Source organism: Bombina bombina, chromosome 2 (assembly GCF_027579735.1).
Source record: "Bombina bombina isolate aBomBom1 chromosome 2, aBomBom1.pri, whole genome shotgun sequence".
Lineage (NCBI taxonomy): Eukaryota > Metazoa > Chordata > Amphibia > Anura > Bombinatoridae > Bombina > Bombina bombina.
The window spans coordinates 531,849,502-531,868,373 of NC_069500.1; the positions used below are offsets into that span (position 1 = coordinate 531,849,502).

The 18,872-nt window shown below is 41.8% G+C and overlaps 1 protein-coding gene across 2 annotated transcripts in view; it reads right to left on the reverse strand.

The window, feature by feature from the left end:
- Positions 1 to 18,872, reverse strand: part of IPO4 (importin 4) — a 722,238-nt gene that overhangs the window by 645,191 nt on the left and 58,175 nt on the right. For both annotated transcript variants that reach the window (XM_053702364.1, XM_053702363.1), the window contains exon 5: positions 17,729 to 17,858. In XM_053702364.1, coding sequence (XP_053558339.1) covers positions 17,729 to 17,858 — 130 coding nt within the window. The remainder of the gene's footprint in view (positions 1 to 17,728; positions 17,859 to 18,872) is intronic.

Consider the following 18,872-nt stretch of genomic DNA (forward strand, 5'->3'; position numbering starts at 1 on the left):
ACTTTTAACTTTTTTACTCAAGGAAGCAAGATGTGTTTAAAAGGGACAGTAAAGTCAAAATTAAACTTTCATGATTCAGATAGGGCATGCAATTTTAACAACTTTCCAATTTACTTTTATCATCAAATTTTCTTTGTTCTCTTGGTTTTCTTTGATGAAAGCTAAACCAAGGTAGGCTCAAATTGATTTCTAAACTGTTAAAAAACACCTCTTATCTCAATGCATTTTGAGAGTTTTTCACAGTTAGACAATGCTAGTTTATGTATGCCAAATAGATAAGATTTTGCTTACTCCCACAAGAGTGTCAAAAACTTAAAGGGACATTGAACCCCAAAAAAATATTTTGTGATTCAGATAGAGCATGCAATTTTAAGCAACTTTCTAATTTACTCATTATTTTCAAATTTTCTTCATTCTCTTGGTATTTTTATTTGAAAAGCAAGAATGTAAGTTTAGATGCCGGCCCATTTTTGGTGAACAACCTGGGTTGTCCTTGCTAATTGGACAGCACCTTTAAACAAATGCTGTCCATGGTTCTGAACCGAAAATGTGCTGGCTCCTTAGCTGATATGCCTTCTTTTCAAATAAAGATAGCAAGAGAACGAAGAAAAATTGATAATAGAAGTAAATTAGAAAGTTGCTTTAAATAACATGCTCTATCTGAATCATGAAAGAAAATATTTGGGTTCAGTGTCCCTTTAAATTATGCTTACCTGATAATTTTATTTTCTTTAGATGGAAAGAGTCCACAGCTGCATTCATGACTTTTGGGAAAAAACAGAATTTATGTTTACCTGATAAATTACTTTCTCCAACGGTGTGTCCGGTCCACGGCGTCATCCTTACTTGTGGGATATTCTCTTCCCCAACAGGAAATGGCAAAGAGCCCAGCAAAGCTGGTCACATGATCCCTCCTAGGCTCCGCCTACCCCAGTCATTCGACCGACGTTAAGGAGGAATATTTGCATAGGAGAAACCATATGGTACCGTGGTGACTGTAGTTAAAGAAAATAAATTATCAGACCTGATTAAAAAAACCAGGGCGGGCCGTGGACCGGACACACCGTTGGAGAAAGTAATTTATCAGGTAAACATAAATTCTGTTTTCTCCAACATAGGTGTGTCCGGTCCACGGCGTCATCCTTACTTGTGGGAACCAATACCAAAGCTTTAGGACACGGATGAAGGGAGGGAGCAAATCAGGTCACCTAAATAGAAGGCACCACGGCTTGCAAAACCTTTCTCCCAAAAATAGCCTCAGAAGAAGCAAAAGTATCAAACTTGTAAAATTTGGTAAAAGTGTGCAGTGAAGACCAAGTCGCTGCCCTACATATCTGATCAACAGAAGCCTCGTTCTTGAAGGCCCATGTGGAAGCCACAGCCCTAGTGGAATGAGCCGTGATTCTTTCGGGAGGCTGCCGTCCGGCAGTCTCGTAAGCCAATCTGATGATGCTTTTAATCCAAAAAGAGAGAGAGGTAGAAGTTGCTTTTTGACCTCTCCTTTTACCGGAATAAACAACAAACAAGGAAGATGTTTGTCTAAAATCCTTGGTAGCATCTAAATAGAATTTTAGAGCGCGAACAACATCCAAATTGTGCAACAAACGTTCCTTCTTTGAAACTGGTTTCGGACACAGAGAAGGTACGATAATCTCCTGGTTAATGTTTTTGTTAGAAACAACTTTTGGAAGAAAACCAGGTTTAGTACGTAAAACCACCTTATCTGCATGGAACACCAGATAAGGAGGAGAACACTGCAGAGCAGATAATTCTGAAACTCTTCTAGCAGAAGAAATTGCAACTAAAAACAAAACTTTCCAAGATAATAACTTAATATCAACGGAATGTAAGGGTTCAAACGGAACCCCCTGAAGAACTGAAAGAACTAAGTTGAGACTCCAAGGAGGAGTCAAAGGCTTGTAAACAGGCTTAATTCTAACCAGAGCCTGAACAAAGGCTTGAACATCTGGCACAGCTGCCAGCTTTTTGTGAAGTAACACAGACAAGGCAGAAATCTGTCCCTTCAGGGAACTAGCAGATAATCCTTTTTCCAATCCTTCTTGAAGGAAGGATAGAATCTTAGGAATCTTAACCTTGTCCCAAGGGAATCCTTTAGATTCACACCAACAGATATATTTTTTCCAAATTTTGTGGTAAATCTTTCTAGTTACAGGCTTTCTGGCCTGAACAAGAGTATCGATAACAGAATCTGAGAACCCTCGCTTCGATAAGATCAAGCGTTCAATCTCCAAGCAGTCAGCTGGAGTGAAACCAGATTCGGATGTTCGAACGGACCCTGAACAAGAAGGTCTTGTCTCAAAGGTAGCTTCCAAGGTGGAGCCGATGACATATTCACCAGATCTGCATACCAAGTCCTGCGTGGCCACGCAGGAGCTATCAAGATCACCGACGCCCTCTCCTGATTGATCCTGGCTACCAGCCTGGGGATGAGAGGAAACGGCGGGAACACATAAGCTAGTTTGAAGGTCCAAGGTGCTACTAGTGCATCCACTAGAGCCGCCTTGGGATCCCTGGATCTGGACCCGTAGCAAGGAACTTTGAAGTTCTGACGAGAGGCCATCAGATCCATGTCTGGAATGCCCCACAGCTGAGTGACTTGGGCAAAGATTTCCGGATGGAGTTCCCACTCCCCCGGATGCAATGTCTGACGACTCAGAAAATCCGCTTCCCAATTTTCCACTCCTGGGATGTGGATAGCAGACAGGTGGCAGGAGTGAGACTCCGCCCATAGAATGATTTTGGTCACTTCTTCCATCGCTAGGGAACTCCTTGTTCCCCCCTGATGGTTGATGTACGCAACAGTTGTCATGTTGTCTGATTGAAACCGTATGAACTTGGCCCTCGCTAGCTGAGGCCAAGCCTTGAGAGCATTGAATATCGCTCTTAGTTCCAGAATATTTATCGGTAGAAGAGATTCTTCCCGAGACCAAAGACCCTGAGCTTTCAGGGATCCCCAGACCGCGCCCCAGCCCATCAGACTGGCGTCGGTCGTGACGATGACCCACTCCGGTCTGCGGAATGTCATCCCTTGTGACAGGTTGTCCAGGGACAGCCACCAACGGAGTGAGTCTCTGGTCCTCTGATTTACTTGTATCTTCGGAGACAAGTCTGTATAGTCCCCATTCCACTGACTGAGCATGCACAGTTGTAATGGTCTTAGATGAATGCGCGCAAAAGGAACTATGTCCATTGCCGCTACCATCAAACCGATCACTTCCATGCACTGCGCTATGGAAGGAAGAGGAACGGAATGAAGTATCCGACAAGAGTCTAGAAGTTTTGTTTTTCTGGCCTCTGTCAGAAAAATCCTCAATTCTAAGGAGTCTATTATTGTTCCCAAGAAGGGAACCCTTGTTGACGGAGATAGAGAACTCTTTTCCACGTTCACTTTCCATCCGTGAGATCTGAGAAAGGCCAGGACAATGTCCGTGTGAGCCTTTGCTTGAGGAAGGGACGACGCTTGAATCAGAATGTCGTCCAAGTAAGGTACTACAGCAATGCCCCTTGGTCTTAGCACAGCTAGAAGGGACCCTAGTACCTTTGTGAAAATCCTTGGAGCAGTGGCTAATCCGAAAGGAAGCGCCACGAACTGGTAATGCTTGTCCAGGAATGCGAACCTTAGGAACCGATGATGTTCCTTGTGGATAGGAATATGTAGATACGCATCCTTTAAATCCACAGTGGTCATGAATTGACCTTCCTGGATGGAAGGAAGAATAGTTCGAATGGTTTCCATCTTGAACGATGGAACCTTGAGAAACTTGTTTAAGATCTTGAGATCTAAGATTGGTCTGAACGTTCCCTCTTTTTTGGGAACTATGAACAGATTGGAGTAGAACCCCATCCCTTGTTCTCTTAATGGAACAGGATGAATCACTCCCATTTTTAACAGGTCTTCTACACAATGTAAGAATGCCTGTCTTTTTATGTGGTCTGAAGACAACTGAGACCTGTGGAACCTCCCCCTTGGGGGAAGCCCCTTGAATTCCAGAAGATAACCTTGGGAGACTATTTCTAGCGCCCAAGGATCCAGAACATCTCTTGCCCAAGCCTGAGCGAAGAGAGAGAGTCTGCCCCCCACCAGATCCGGTCCCGGATCGGGGGCCAACATTTCATGCTGTCTTGGTAGCAGTGGCAGGTTTCTTGGCCTGCTTTCCCTTGTTCCAGCCTTGCATTGGTCTCCAAGCTGGCTTGGCTTGAGAAGTATTACCCTCTTGCTTAGAGGACGTAGCACTTTGGGCTGGTCCATTTCTACGAAAGGGACGAAAATTAGGTTTATTTTTTGCCTTGAAAGGCCGATCCTGAGGAAGGGCGTGGCCCTTACCCCCAGTGATATCAGAGATAATCTCTTTCAAGTCAGGGCCAAACAGCGTTTTCCCCTTGAAAGGAATGTTAAGTAGCTTGTTCTTGGAAGACGCATCAGCTGACCAAGATTTCAACCAAAGCGCTCTGCGCGCCACAATAGCAAACCCAGAATTCTTAGCCGCTAACCTAGCCAATTGCAAAGTGGCGTCTAGGGTGAAAGAATTAGCCAATTTGAGAGCATTGATTCTGTCCATAATCTCCTCATAAGGAGGAGAATCACTATCGACCGCCTTTATCAGCTCATCGAACCAGAAACATGCGGCTGTAGCTACAGGGACAATGCATGAAATTGGTTGTAGAAGGTAACTTTTTAAGCAAACCTTCTAATTTTTTATCCATAGGATCTTTGAAAGCACAACTATCCTCTATGGGTATAGTGGTGCGTTTGTTTAAAGTGGAAACCGCTCCCTCGACCTTGGGGACTGTCTGCCATAAGTCCTTTCTGGGGTCGACCATAGGAAACAATTTTTTAAATATGGGGGGAGGGACGAAAGGAATACCGGGCCTTTCCCATTCTTTATTAACAATGTCCGCCACCCGCTTGGGTATAGGAAAAGCTGGGAGCCCCGGGACCTCTAGGAACTTGTCCATTTTACATAGTTTCTCTGGGATGACCAACTTGTCACAATCATCCAGAGTGGATAATACCTCCTTAAGCAGAATGCGGAGATGTTCCAACTTAAATTTAAACGTAATCACATCAGGTTCAGCTTGTTGAGAAATGTTCCCTGAATCAGTAATTTCTCCCTCAGACAAAACCTCCCTGGCCCCATCAGACTGGGTTAGGGGCCCTTCAGAACCATTATTATCAGCGTCGTCATGCTCTTCAGTATCTAAAACAGAGCAGTCGCGCTTACGCTGATAAGTGTTCATTTTGGCTAAAATGTTTTTGACAGAATTATCCATTACAGCCGTTAATTGTTGCATAGTAAGGAGTATTGGCGCGCTAGATGTACTAGGGGCCTCCTGAGTGGGCAAGACTCGTGTAGACGAAGGAGGGAATGATGCAGTACCATGCTTACTCCCCTCCCTTGAGGAATCATCTTGGGCATCATTGTCATTGTCACATAAATCACATTTATTTAAATGAATGGGAATTCTGGCTTCCCCACATTCAGAACACAGTCTATCTGGTAGTTCAGACATGTTAAACAGGCATAAACTTGATAACAAAGTACAAAAAACGTTTTAAAATAAAACCGTTACTGTCACTTTAAATTTTAAACTGAACACACTTTATTACTGCAATTGCGAAAAAACATGAAGGAATTGTTCAAAATTCACCAAATTTTCACCACAGTGTCTTAAAGCCTTAAAAGTATTGCACACCAAATTTGGAAGCTTTAACCCTTAAAATAACGGAACCGGAGCCGTTTTTAACTTTAACCCCTTTACAGTCCCTGGTGTCTGCTTTGCTGAGACCCAACCAAGCCCAAAGGGGAATACGATACCAAATGACGCCTTCAGAAAGTCTTTTCTAAGTATCAGAGCTCCTCTCACATGCGACTGCATGTCATGCCTCTCAAAAACAAGTGCGCAACACCGGCGCGAAAATGAGGCTCTGCCTATGATTTGGGAAAGCCCCTAAAGAATAAGGTGTCTAAAACAGTGCCTGCCGATATTATTATATCAAAATACCCAGAATAAATGATTCCTCAAGGCTAAATATGTGTTAATAATGAATCGATTTAGCCCAGAAAAAGTCTACAGTCTTAATAAGCCCTTGTGAAGCCCTTATTTACGATCTTAATAAACATGGCTTACCGGATCCCATAGGGAAAATGACAGCTTCCAGCATTACATCGTCTTGTTAGAATGTGTCATACCTCAAGCAGCAAGAGACTGCTCACTGTTCCCCCAACTGAAGTTAATTGCTCTCAACAGTCCTGTGTGGAACAGCCATGGATTTTAGTGACGGTTGCTAAAATCATTTTCCTCATACAAACAGAAATCTTCATCTCTTTTCTGTTTCTGAGTAAATAGTACATACCAGCACTATTTCAAAATAACAAACTCTTGATTGAATAATAAAAACTACAGTTAAACACTAAAAAACTCTAAGCCATCTCCGTGGAGATGTTGCCTGTACAACGGCAAAGAGAATGACTGGGGTAGGCGGAGCCTAGGAGGGATCATGTGACCAGCTTTGCTGGGCTCTTTGCCATTTCCTGTTGGGGAAGAGAATATCCCACAAGTAAGGATGACGCCGTGGACCGGACACACCTATGTTGGAGAAAAGAACCTGGCCACCAGGAGGAGGTAAAGACACACTAGCCAAATGCTTAAAATGTCCTCCCACTCCCCTTATCCCCCAGTCATTCTGCAGAAGAACAAGGACCAGTAGAAGAAATATCAGGGTGAAAAGGTGCCAGAAGAATAAAATTACATAAGCCCCACAGAAAAAATACGGGTGGGGAGCTGTGGACTCTTTCCATCTGAAGAAAATAAAATTATCAGGTAAGCATAATTTAATTTTTTCTTCATAAATGAAAAAAAGAGTCCACAGCTGCATTCATTACTTTTGGCAAAACAATACCCAAGCTATAGAGGACACTGAATGCCAAGACGGGAGGGTACAAGAGGCGGCCCATTCTGAAGGTACCAGGCCTGAAACCATTACCCAACAAAATCCTGCTTTGTCCGAAGCCGAGAAAAATTGAAAAGAAAAGGCCCCAAGGACACTAGCCCACAGATAGTCCGGAAGCCCAGCTAGAGACCACAAAATAACACTCAACAGAGCCAACAGTCCTTCAGGAGACACCATCACCCAGCAGGCGGTCCCCAAATACACACCCCTCACTAGCGAAGGGAACACCAGCCCAAAAACTCCCAAAGGGATAGGGCAAGGAAAAACCAAAGGGAAACCGAAAGGTCACCACAAATTCAAAAAAATAGGAAGAACTCCCAGAACGAGCTTAGCTCACAAACAAACAACGCCTGGACCAAACAAAAACCACAAGGGTTAGGACCAGGCATCAGAACAGAGAAATTTTCCTCTCAACATCGATGCGAAAGCACCTAAAAAGACAACAGAAGACAGAGTCCTCAAAACGTCAGAGCGCAATGTCGCCGCAACCTACCGACATTTATTAACCCCTAATCTGCCACCCCCAACGTCGCCGCCACTATATTAAATTTACTAACCCCTAAATCTAAGTCTAACCCTAACACCCCCTAACTTAAATAATTAAAATAAATCTAAATAAAATTCCTATCATTACCTAAATAATTCCTATTTAAAACTAAATACCTGCAAAATAAACCCTACGCTAGCTACAATATAACTAATAGTTACATTGTAGCTAGCTTAGGGTTTATTTTTATTTTACAGGCAAGTTTGTATTTATTTTAACTAGGTAGAATAGTTACTAAATAGTTATTAACTATTTAATAACTACCTAGCTAAAATAAATACAAATTTACCTGTAAAATAAAACCTAACCTAGGTTACACTAACACCTAACACTACACTAAAATTAAATAAATTCCCTACATTAAATAAATAAAATTAAATTAGCTAAATCACAAAAAATTACTAAATTACAGAAAATAAAAAACAAATTACAAGATCTTTAAACTAATTACACCTAATCTAATAGCCCTTTCAAAATAAAAAAAGTCCACCCAAAATGAAAAAAAAAAACCTAGCCTAAACTAAACTACTAATAGCCCTTAAAAGGGCCTTTTGCAGGGCATTGCCCCAAAGAAATTAGCTCCTTTACCTGTAAAAAAAAATACAAACAACCCCCCAACAGTAAAACCCACCACCCACACAACCAACCCCCCAAATAAAAGCCTAACTAAAAAAACCTAAGCTCCCCATTGCCCTGAAAAGGGCATTTGGATGGGCATTGCCATTAAAAGGGCATTTAGCTCTATTGCTGCCCAAAGCCCTAACCTAAAAAATAAACCCACCCAATACACCCTTAAAAAATCTTAACACTAACCCCCTAAGATTCACTTACCAGGAGAAGCCTTCATCCAAGCAGCAAGATGTCCTCAACGAAGCCGGCAGAAGTGGTCGTCCAGACGGGCAGAAGTGGTTCTCCAGACGGGCAGAAGTCTTCATCCAGATGGCATCTTCTATCTTCATCCTTCAGACTCGGAGCGGCTCCATCTTCAAGACATCCGGCACGGAGCATCCTCTTCAATCGACGGCTTCTTCGGAATGATCATCCAAGATGGTGTCCCTTAGATTCCGATTGGCTGATAGAATTCTATCAGCCAATAGGAATTAAGGTAGAAAAAATCCTATTGGCTGTTCCAATCAGCCAATAGAATGCGAGCTCAATCCTATTAGCTGATTGGATCAGCCAATAGGATTGTTCAATCCTATTGGCTGATTGCATCAGCCAATAGGATTTTTTCTACCTTAATTTCGATTGGCTGATAGAATTCTATCAGCCAATCGGAATCTAAGGGACGCCATCTTGGATGACGTCACTTAAAGGTACATTCATTCCGAAGAAGCCGTCGTTTGAAAAGGATACTCCGCGCCAGATGTCTTGAAGATGGAGCCGCTCCGCGCCGGATGAATGAAGATAGAAGATGCCGTCTGAGTGAAGACTTCTGCCCGTCTGGAGGACCACATCTGCCGGCTTCATTGAGGACATCTTGCCACTTGGATGAAGACTTCTCCCGGTAAGTGAATTTTCGGGGGTTAGTGTTAGGAGTTTTTAAGGGTGTATTGGGTGGGTTTATTTTTTAGGTTAGGGCTTTGGGCAGCAATAGAGCTAAATGCCTTTCTAAGGGCAATGCCCATCCAAAGATCCAAAGATCTTGTAATTTGTATTTTATTTTCTGTAATGTAGTGTTTTTTTGTGTGCTTTAGCTAATTTTATTTATTTATTTAATGTAGGGAATTGATTTAATTGTAGTGTAGTGTTAGGTGTTAGTGTAACTTAGGTTAAATTTTATTTTACAGGTAAATTTGTATTTATTTTAGCTAGGTAGTTATTAAATAGTTAATAAATATTTAGTTTTCTATCTACCTAGTTAAAAACACAATTTATGCTTACCTGATAAATTTATTTCTCTTGTGGTGCATCCAGTCCACGGATCATCCATTACTTGTGGGATATTCTCCTTCCCAACAGGAAGTTGCAAGAGGACACCCACAGCAGAGCTGCTATATAGCTCCTCCCCTAACTGCCATATCCAGTCATTCGACCGAAACAAGCCGAGAAAGGAGAAACCATAGGATGCAGTGGTGACTGTAGTTTAATCTAAAATTTTGACCTGCCTTCAAATGACAGGGCGGGCCGTGGACTGGATACACCACAAGAGAAATAAATTTATCAGGTAAGCATAAATTGTGTTTTCTCTTGTAAGGTGTATCCAGTCCACGGATCATCCATTACTTGTGGGATACCAATACCAAAGCTAAAGTACACGGATGAAGGGAGGGACAAGGCAGGTACTTAAACGGAAGGTACCACTGCCTGTAAAACCTTTCTCCCAAAAATAGCCTCCGAAGAAGCAAAAGTATCAAATTTGTAGAATTTGGAAAAAGTATGAAGCGAAGACCAAGTCGCCGCCTTGCAAATCTGTTCAACCGAAGCCTCATTTTTAAAGGCCCAAGTGGAAGCCACAGCTCTAGTAGAATGAGCTGTAATCCTTTCAGGAGGCTGCTGTCCAGCAGTCTCATAGGCTAAGCGGATTATGCTTCTTAGCCAAAAGGAAAGAGAGGTTGCCGAAGCCTTTTGACCTCTCCTCTGTCCAGAGTAAACCACAAACAAAGCAGATGTTTGATGAAAATCTTTAGTAGCTTGTAAGTAAAACTTTAAAGCATGAACCACGTCCAGATTATGTAAAAGAAGTTCCTTCTTTGAAGAAGGATTAGGACAATGATGGAACAACAATCTCTTGATTGATATTCTTAGGTAAAAACCCAGGTTTTGTACGCAGAACTACCTTATCTGTATGGAAGATCAGATAAGGAGAATCACATTGTAAAGCAGATAACTCGGAGACTCTACGAGCCGAGGAAATAGCCATCAAAAAAAGAACTTTCCAAGATAAAAGTTTGATATCTATGGAATGAAGAGGTTCAAACGGAACCCCTTGAAGAACTTTAAGAACCAAATTTAAGCTCCATGGGGGAGCAACAGGTTTAAACACAGGCTTGATTCTAACCAACGCCTGACAAAATGCCTGAACGTCTGGAACATCCGCCAGACGCTTGTGCAAAAGAATAGACAGAGCAGAAATCTGTCCCTTTAAAGAACTAGCTGATAATCCTTTTTCCAAACCCTCTTGGAGAAAAGATAATATCCTGGGAATCCTAACCTTACTCCATGAATAACTTTTGGATTCACACCAATACAGATATTTACGCCATATCTTATGGTAGATTTTCCTGGTGGCAGGCTTTCGTGCCTGTATTAAGGTATCAATGACTCGGAGAAGCCACGCTTTGATAAAATCAAGCGTTCAATCTCCAGGCAGTCAGTCTCAGAGAAATTAGATTTGGATGATTAAAAAGGACCTTGTAGTAGAAGGTCTCGTCTCAAAGGCAGAGTCCAAGGTGGAAAGGATGACATGTCCACTAGGTCTGCATACCAGGTCCTGCGTGGCCACGCAGGCGCTATCAAGATCACCGACGCTCACTCCTGCTTGATTTTGGCAATCAGTCGAGGGAGCAGAGGAAACGGTGGAAACACGTAAGCCAGGTTGAAAGACCAAGGCGCTGCTAGAGCATCTATCAGCGTTGCTTCCGGGTCCCTGGACCTGGATCCGTAATAAGGAAGCTTGGCGTTCTGGCGAGATGCCATGAGATCCAGTTCTGGTTTGCCCCAACGTTGAATCAATTGAGCAAACACCTCTGGATGGAGTTCTTACTCCCCCGGATGAAAAGTCTGACGACTTAGAAAATCTGCCTCCCAGTTCTCTACACCTGGGATATGGATCGCTGATAGGTAGCAAGAGTGTCTCTCTGCCCAGCGAATTATTTTGGAGATTTCTAACATTGCTAGGGAACTCCTTGTTCCCCCTTGATGTGGTAAGCCACAGTCGTGATGTTGTCCGACTGAAATCTGATGAACCTCAGGGTTGTTAACTGAGGCCAAGCCTGAAGAGCATTGAATATTGCCCTCAATTCCAGAATATTTATTGGGAGGAGTTTCTCCTCCTGAGTCCACGATCCCTGAGCCTTCAGGGAGTTCCAGACTGCACCTCAACCTAGAAGGCTGGCATCTGTCGTTACAATTGTCCAATCTGGCCTGCGAAAGGTCATACCTTTGGACAGATGGACCCGAGATAGCAACCAGGAGGAGAGAATCTCTGGTCTCTTGATCCAGATTTAGTAGAGGGGACAAATCTGTGTAATCCCCATTCCACTGACTGAGCATGCATAGTTGCAGCGGTCTGAGATGTAGGCGCGCAAACGGTACTATGTCCATTGCCGCTACCATTAAGCCGATTACTTCCATGCACTGAGCCACCGAAGGGCGCGGAATAGAATGGAGAACACAGCAAGAATTTAGAAGTTTTGATAACCTGGACTCCGTCAAGGTAAATTTTAATTTCTACAGAATCTATCAGAGTCCCTAGGAAGGAGACTCTTGTGAGTGGGGACAGAGAACTCTTTTCCTCGTTCACTTTCCACCCATGCGACCTCAGAAATGCCAGAACTATGTCCGTATGGGACTTGGCAATTTGGAAGTTTGACGCCTGTATCAGGATGTCGTCTAGATAAGGGGCCACTGCTATGCCTCGCGGCCTTAGGACCGCCAGAAGCGACCCCAGAATCTTTGTAAAAATTCTTGGGGCTGTAGCTAACCCGAAGAGAAGAGCCACAAACTGGTAATGCCTGTCCAGAAAGGCAAACCTTAGGAACCGATGATGATCTTTGTGTATCGGAATGTGAAGGTAAGCATCCTTTAAATCCACGGTAGTCATATATTGACCCTCCTGGATCATAGGTAGGATGGTCCGAATAGTTTCCATTTTGAATGATGGAACTCTGAGGAATTTGTTTAAGATCTTTAGATCCAAGATTGGTCTGAAGGTTCCCTCTTTTTTGGGAACCACAAACAGATTTGAGTAAAATCCCTGTCCCTGTTCCTCCTTTCGAACTGGATGGATCACTCCCATAACTAGAAGGTCTTGCACACAGTGTAAGAATGCCTCTTTCTTTATCTGGTTGACAGATAATCGTGAAAGGTGAAATCTCCCTTGTGGAGGGAAAGCCTTGAAGTCCCCTGAGATATAATCTCCAACGCCCAGGGATCCTGAACATCTCTTGCCCACGCCTGGGCGAAGAGAGAAAGTCTGCCCCCTACTAGATCCGTTACCAGATAGGAGGCCATTCCTTCATGCTGTCTTAGAGGCAGCAGCAGGCTTTTTGGCCTGCTTGCCTTTGTTCCAGGACTGGTTAGGTTTCCAGGCCGTCTTGGACTGAGCAAAAGTTCCCTCTTGTTTTGTAGCAGAGGAAGTTGATGCTGCACTTGCCTTGAAGTTTCGAAAGGCACGAAAATTAGACTGTTTGGCCCTTGATTTGGACCTGTCCTGAGGAAGGGCATGACCTTTACCTCCAGTAATGTCAGCAATAATTTCCCCCAAACCAGGCCCAAATAGGGTCTGTCCCTTGAAGGAAATGATAAGTAGTTTAGACTTTGAAGTCACATCAGCTGACCAAGATTTAAGCCATAGCGCCCTGCACGCCTGGATGGCAAATCCAGAATTCTTAGCCGTTAGTTTAGTCAAATGAACAATGGCATCAGAAACAAAAGAATTAGCTAGCTTAAGTGCTCTAAGCTTGTTAAGTATGTCATCCAATGGAGTCGTTGCCTGTAAAGCCTCTTCCAGAGACTCAAACCAGAACGCCGCAGCAGCAGTGACAGGAGCAATGCATGCAAGGGGCTGCAGGATTAAACCTTGTTGAATAAACATTTTCTTAAGGTAACCCTCTAATTTTTTATCCATAGGATCTGAAAAAGCACCACTGTCCTCGACAGGGATAGTAGTACGATTTGCTAAAGTAGAAAATGCTCCCTCCACCTTAGGGACCGTCTGCCATAAGTCCCGTATGGTGGCGTCTATGGGAAACATTTTTCTAAAAATAGGAGGGGGGAAAAACGGCACACGGGGTCTATCCCACTCTTTATTAATAATTTCTGTAAACCTTTTAGGTATTGGAAAAACCTCAGTACACACCGGCACTGCAAAGTATTTATCCAGTCTACACAATTTCTCTGGCACTGCAATTGTGTCACAGTCATTCAGAGCAGCTAAAACCTCCCTAAGCAGTACACGGAGGTTCTCAAGCTTAAATTTAAAAGTAGAAATATCAGAATCAGGTTTCCCTGAGTCAGAGATATCACCCACAGACTGAAGCTCTCCTTCCTCAGCTTCTGCATATTGTGAGGCAGTATCAGACATGGACCTTAAAGCGTCTGTATGCTCTGTATTACGCCTAACACCAGAGCTATCTCGCTTTCCTCTAAATTCAGGCAGCCTGGCTAATACCGCTGACAGTGTATTATCCATGACTGCCGCCATGTCTTGTAAAGTAATCGCTATGGGCGTCCTTGATGTACTTGGCGCCATTTGAGCGGGAGTCCCTTGAGCGGGAGTCAAAGGGTCTGATACGTGGGGAGAGTTAGTCGGCATAACTTCCCCCTCGTCAGATTCCTCTGGTGATAAATTTTTTAAAGACAAAAGCTGATCTTTATTGTTTAAAGTGAAATCAATACATTTAGTACACATTCTCATATGGGGTTCCACCATGGCTTTTAAACATAATGAACAAGGAGTTTCCTGTATGTCAGACATGTTTGTACAGACTAGCAATGAGACTAGCAAGCTTGGAAAACACTTTAAATCAAGTTAACAAGCATATATAAAAAAAACAGTACTGTGCCTTTAAGAGAAACAAATTTTGTCAAAATTTGAAAAACAGTGAAAAAAGGCAGTAAATCAAACGAAATTTTTACAGTGTATGTAATAGGTTAGCAGAGCATTGCACCCACTTGCAATGGATGATTAACCCCTTAATGCAAAAAACGGATCAAAAAAACAAAATAAACGTTTTTTAAACAGTCACAACAACTGCCACAGCTCTACTGTGGCCCTACCTTCCTCAATAAACGACTTTTGAAGCCTTTAGAGCCCTTCAGAGATGTCCTATAGCATGCAGGGGACTGCTGAGGGAAGCTGAATGTCTCTGTCTGCAATTTTAACTGCGCAAAAAAACGCTAAAATAGGCCCCTCCCACTCATACTACAACAGTGGAAAGCCTCAGGAAACTGTTTCTAGGCAAAAATCAAGCTAGCCATGTGGAAAAAACTAGGCCCCAATAAAGTTTTATCACCAAAGCATATATAAAAACGATTAAACATGCCAGCAAACGTTTTATATTGCCATTTTATAAGAGTATATATCTCTGATAGTAAGCCTGATACAAGTCGCTATTAAATCACAGTATTTAGGCTTAACTTACATTAATCCGGTATCAGCAGCATTTTCTAGTCCCTAGAAAAACTTAAAACTGCACATACCTCATAGTAGGATAACCTGCACGCCATTCTCCCTCTGAAGTTACCTCACTCCTCAGACATATGTGAGAACAGCAGTGGATCTTAGTTACAAGCTGCTAAGATCATAGAAAACGCAGGCAGATTCTTCTTCTAAATACTGCCTGAGATAAAATAGTACAACTCCGGTACTATTTGAAAATAACAAACTTTTGATTGAAGAAAAAACTATTTTTTACCACTCTCCTCTTACTACCTCCATCTTTGTTGAGAGTTGCAAGAGAATGACTGGGTATGGCAGTTAGGGGAGGAGATATATAGGAGCTCTGCTGTGGGTGTCCTCTTGCAACTTCCTGTTGGGAAGGAGAATATCCCACAAGTAATGGATGATCCGTGGACTGGATACACCTTACAAGAGAAATAAATACAAACTTGCCTGTAAAATAAAAATAAACCCTAAGCTAGCTACAATGTAACTATTAGTTATATTGTAGCTAGCTTAGCGTTTATTTTACAGGTAAGTATTTAGTTATAAAGAGGAATTATTTAGGTAATTATAGGAATTTTAGATTTATTTTAATTATATTTAAGTTAGGGGGTGTTAGGGTTAGACTTAGATTTAGGGGTTAATAAATTTAATATAGTGGTGGCGACGTTGGGGGCGGCAGATTAGGGGTTAATAAATGTAGGTAGGTTGCGGCGATGTTGGGGGCAACAGATTAGGGGTTAATAAATATAATGTTGGTTGGCGGCGATGTCCGGAGCGGAAGATTAGGGGTTAATAAGTATAATGTAGGTGGCGGCGATGTTAGGGGCGGAAGATTAGGGGTTATTAATATTTAACTTGTGCTTGCGAGGCGGGAGTGCGGCGGTTTAGGGGTTAATATGTTTATTATAGTGGCGGCGATGTCCAGAGCGGCAGATTAGGGGTTAATAATTTTATTTTAGTGTTTGCGATGCGGGAGGGCCTCGGTTTAGGGGTTAATAGGTAGTTTATGGGTGTTAGTGTACTTTTTAGCACTTTAGTTATGAGTTTCATGCTACAGTGTTGTAGTGTAAAACTCATAACTACTGACTTTAAAATGCATTAGGAATCTTGACAGGGTAGGCTGTACTGCTCACTTTTTGGCCTCCCAGGACAAACTCGTAATACCAGCGCTATGGAAGTCCCATAGAAAAAAGGCTTTACGAAATTTACGTAAGTCGGTTTGCAGTAAGACCAAAAAAGTGTGCGGTACACCTATACCTGCAAAACTCGTAATACCAGCGGGCGTAAAAAAGCAGCGTTAGGACCTGTTAACGCTGCTTTTTCACCTTACCGCAAAACTCGTAATCTAGGCGTAGGTTAGGTATGTCCGCTATAGAAAAATAGAGGCCAGTCAAAAATCTCTCTATACACATTTTAATAGATATCTTATTACGATATTGGATCCCATGGGCTTATATTTATGTTATGTCGGTAACTCTCACCCCCTTGTATTTTATTGCCAACGCCGAGCTGTCAGCGGCCGAGACAGTAAAGGCATGCTCACTTTATCTACTTCTTTAATTCTGGGGGATTACTCTGATACATTGCAGACAATGCATCTTACTTGGTTTGTGGCTACTGGTTTGATCTTTGTAAAGTCTTTTTCTGTATAGCATCGCTCCCTAACAAACTACTATATACACGGTCCCTATTTAACAAGGACACAATATGTTTCTCAGTCTGATCCTTTAAAATAAACTGACCTAGCTCCTGTAACTCGGTCAATGTCATCAACCTAGTCCTGGCGCACAGTTTAGGGGGCAAGTAACTTATTTACTTCAAAGTTAGTCTCACCTATCTTAAAGGACCAGTCAACACAATAGATTTGCATAATCAACAAATGCAAGATAACAAGACAATGCAATAGCACTTAGTCTGAACTTCAAATGAGTAGTAGATTTTTTTTCTGACAATTTTAAAAGTTATGTCTTTTTCCACTCCCCCTGTACCATGTGACAGCCATCAGCCAATCACAAATGCATACTCGTACCATGTGACAGCCATCAGCCATTCACAAATGCATACACACTTATTCTTGCACATGATCAGTAGGAGCTGGTGACTCAAAAAGTTTAAATATAAAAAGATTGTGCACATTTAGTTAATGGAAGTAAATTGGAAAGTTGTTTAAAATGGCTGCTCTATCTGAATAATGAAAGTTTAATTTTGATTGAGTGCCCCTTTAAATGTACCAACCTCCTTATAGCATAGATTTTTGGGTATACAAATGATTCTAACACATTATGTCTCCTTGATATTCTAATTTTTGAAGTTGTCTGCCCACTATAAAATCTACTGTAGATATTTAAGAGCTCCGGAGTGCCCAATATTTGTTTTTGTGCCTTGGTAGTTCAGGTCTACAGAGTCCCCAGATAAGAGTTTGTTTATTAAAATATATTACTTGGTTGTAGTTGTAGTTTCAAGGATTAGCACCACAGAAAAATAAAATATAAAATTTGAGGTCATAAAAGTGAGATCCAAGAGTGGTCTCTCCATTTCATTTTACCTTCCCTCACTTTCAGACATGTTTCCTAATTTCAGGTCCAAGAGTGACCTCTTGAGTTGGCTACGGAAGGTTCCCTTTGTATAGGCACCATCTATCAACTTTGCCGTCTTTAAGTGTGCATTATTTTGTTGGTTAGTTGTGTGGAAGGTTTAACACACCATTGTTGAACTAAGCTGGACTGCATATCTTTTCTTTGGTATTTAATGACAACTCACTGTACGACATTTTCCTTCGTATATTTATACTGTTTGTATGCCTAACCTGAGTACCTCAAAAAAATAATAATAATAAAAAGAAATATATATATATGAAAAATAAAGGGTGTATACAAACCTGTCTCTCTTCGGGGATTGTGCTGCGAGACGCATCTTGCACAAACTTGATAAACTGTGGCCAGCAAGTCAACTCTACATTCTTCAGGATCACCGCAGAAAGCTGAGCAAGAGCATGACGAACTTTGTGCCTGCAAGGTAGCCGGAAAATCAAAACATGTGAACAAACGACAAAAAAGCAGACACAAAATTAGGAGAAAGCAGTTGCATATGAACCCCCACGAAATTCAGCAAAAATAGTGAAAGAATGAGTAGTTAAATGAAAAACAATGGAAATAATAAAAAGATAACTATATAGAACATACAGAATGCAAAGGACTACACATAAAACTATGCACAACATCAAATGGAATGAGAATGCACTTCCTCATTGTTAATGATATTAATGTGGGGGGCTTATACTTTTTAGGCACCAGCTCTTAAACTCAGCATATGCAATAATTCACAGTGTATACATGTAGGATTCTGTGGTTCGCTGATGGCTGTCACATGATAAAGGGGGCCGACAAATCGAACGATTTTGACATTTGTCAGGGGGGAAAAATCTACCGTTCACTTGAAATTCAGAGTGCATTTTCTTTCTCTTAAAGGGAAACTGAACCCACATTTTTTCTTTCATGATTCAGATAGAGCATGCAATTTTAAGGAACTTTCCAATTTAATTCTATTATCAATGTTTCTTCAGTCTCTTGCTATCTTTATTTGAAAAGCAAGACTAAGTTTAGAAGCCAGCCCATTTTTTGGTTTACAACCTGGGTTGTGCTAGCTGATTGGTGGCTAAATGCACCCACCATTAAACAAGTGCTGTCCGGGGTTTTGAACCAAAAAAAGTATCTGGCTCCTTAGCTTAGATGCCTTCTTTTTCAAATAAAGATAGCAAGAGATCGAAGAAAAATTGATACAAGGAGTAAATTAGAAAGTTGCTTAAAATTGCATGCTCTATCTGAACCATGAAAGAAAAAATTTGGGTTTAGTTTCCCTTTGTTGATTATGCAATTCGACTGTCTATTGGTTTAATCTAGGGGACTGAGAAAAATTGATTAGTGACAGTCAGAAAAGAGTTGTCTTCACTCACTTTGTTGTTAAAACCGCACATGGTACTTACTTAGTCATTTGTGTTGTCATACTTCAGTATTTTTGGTATT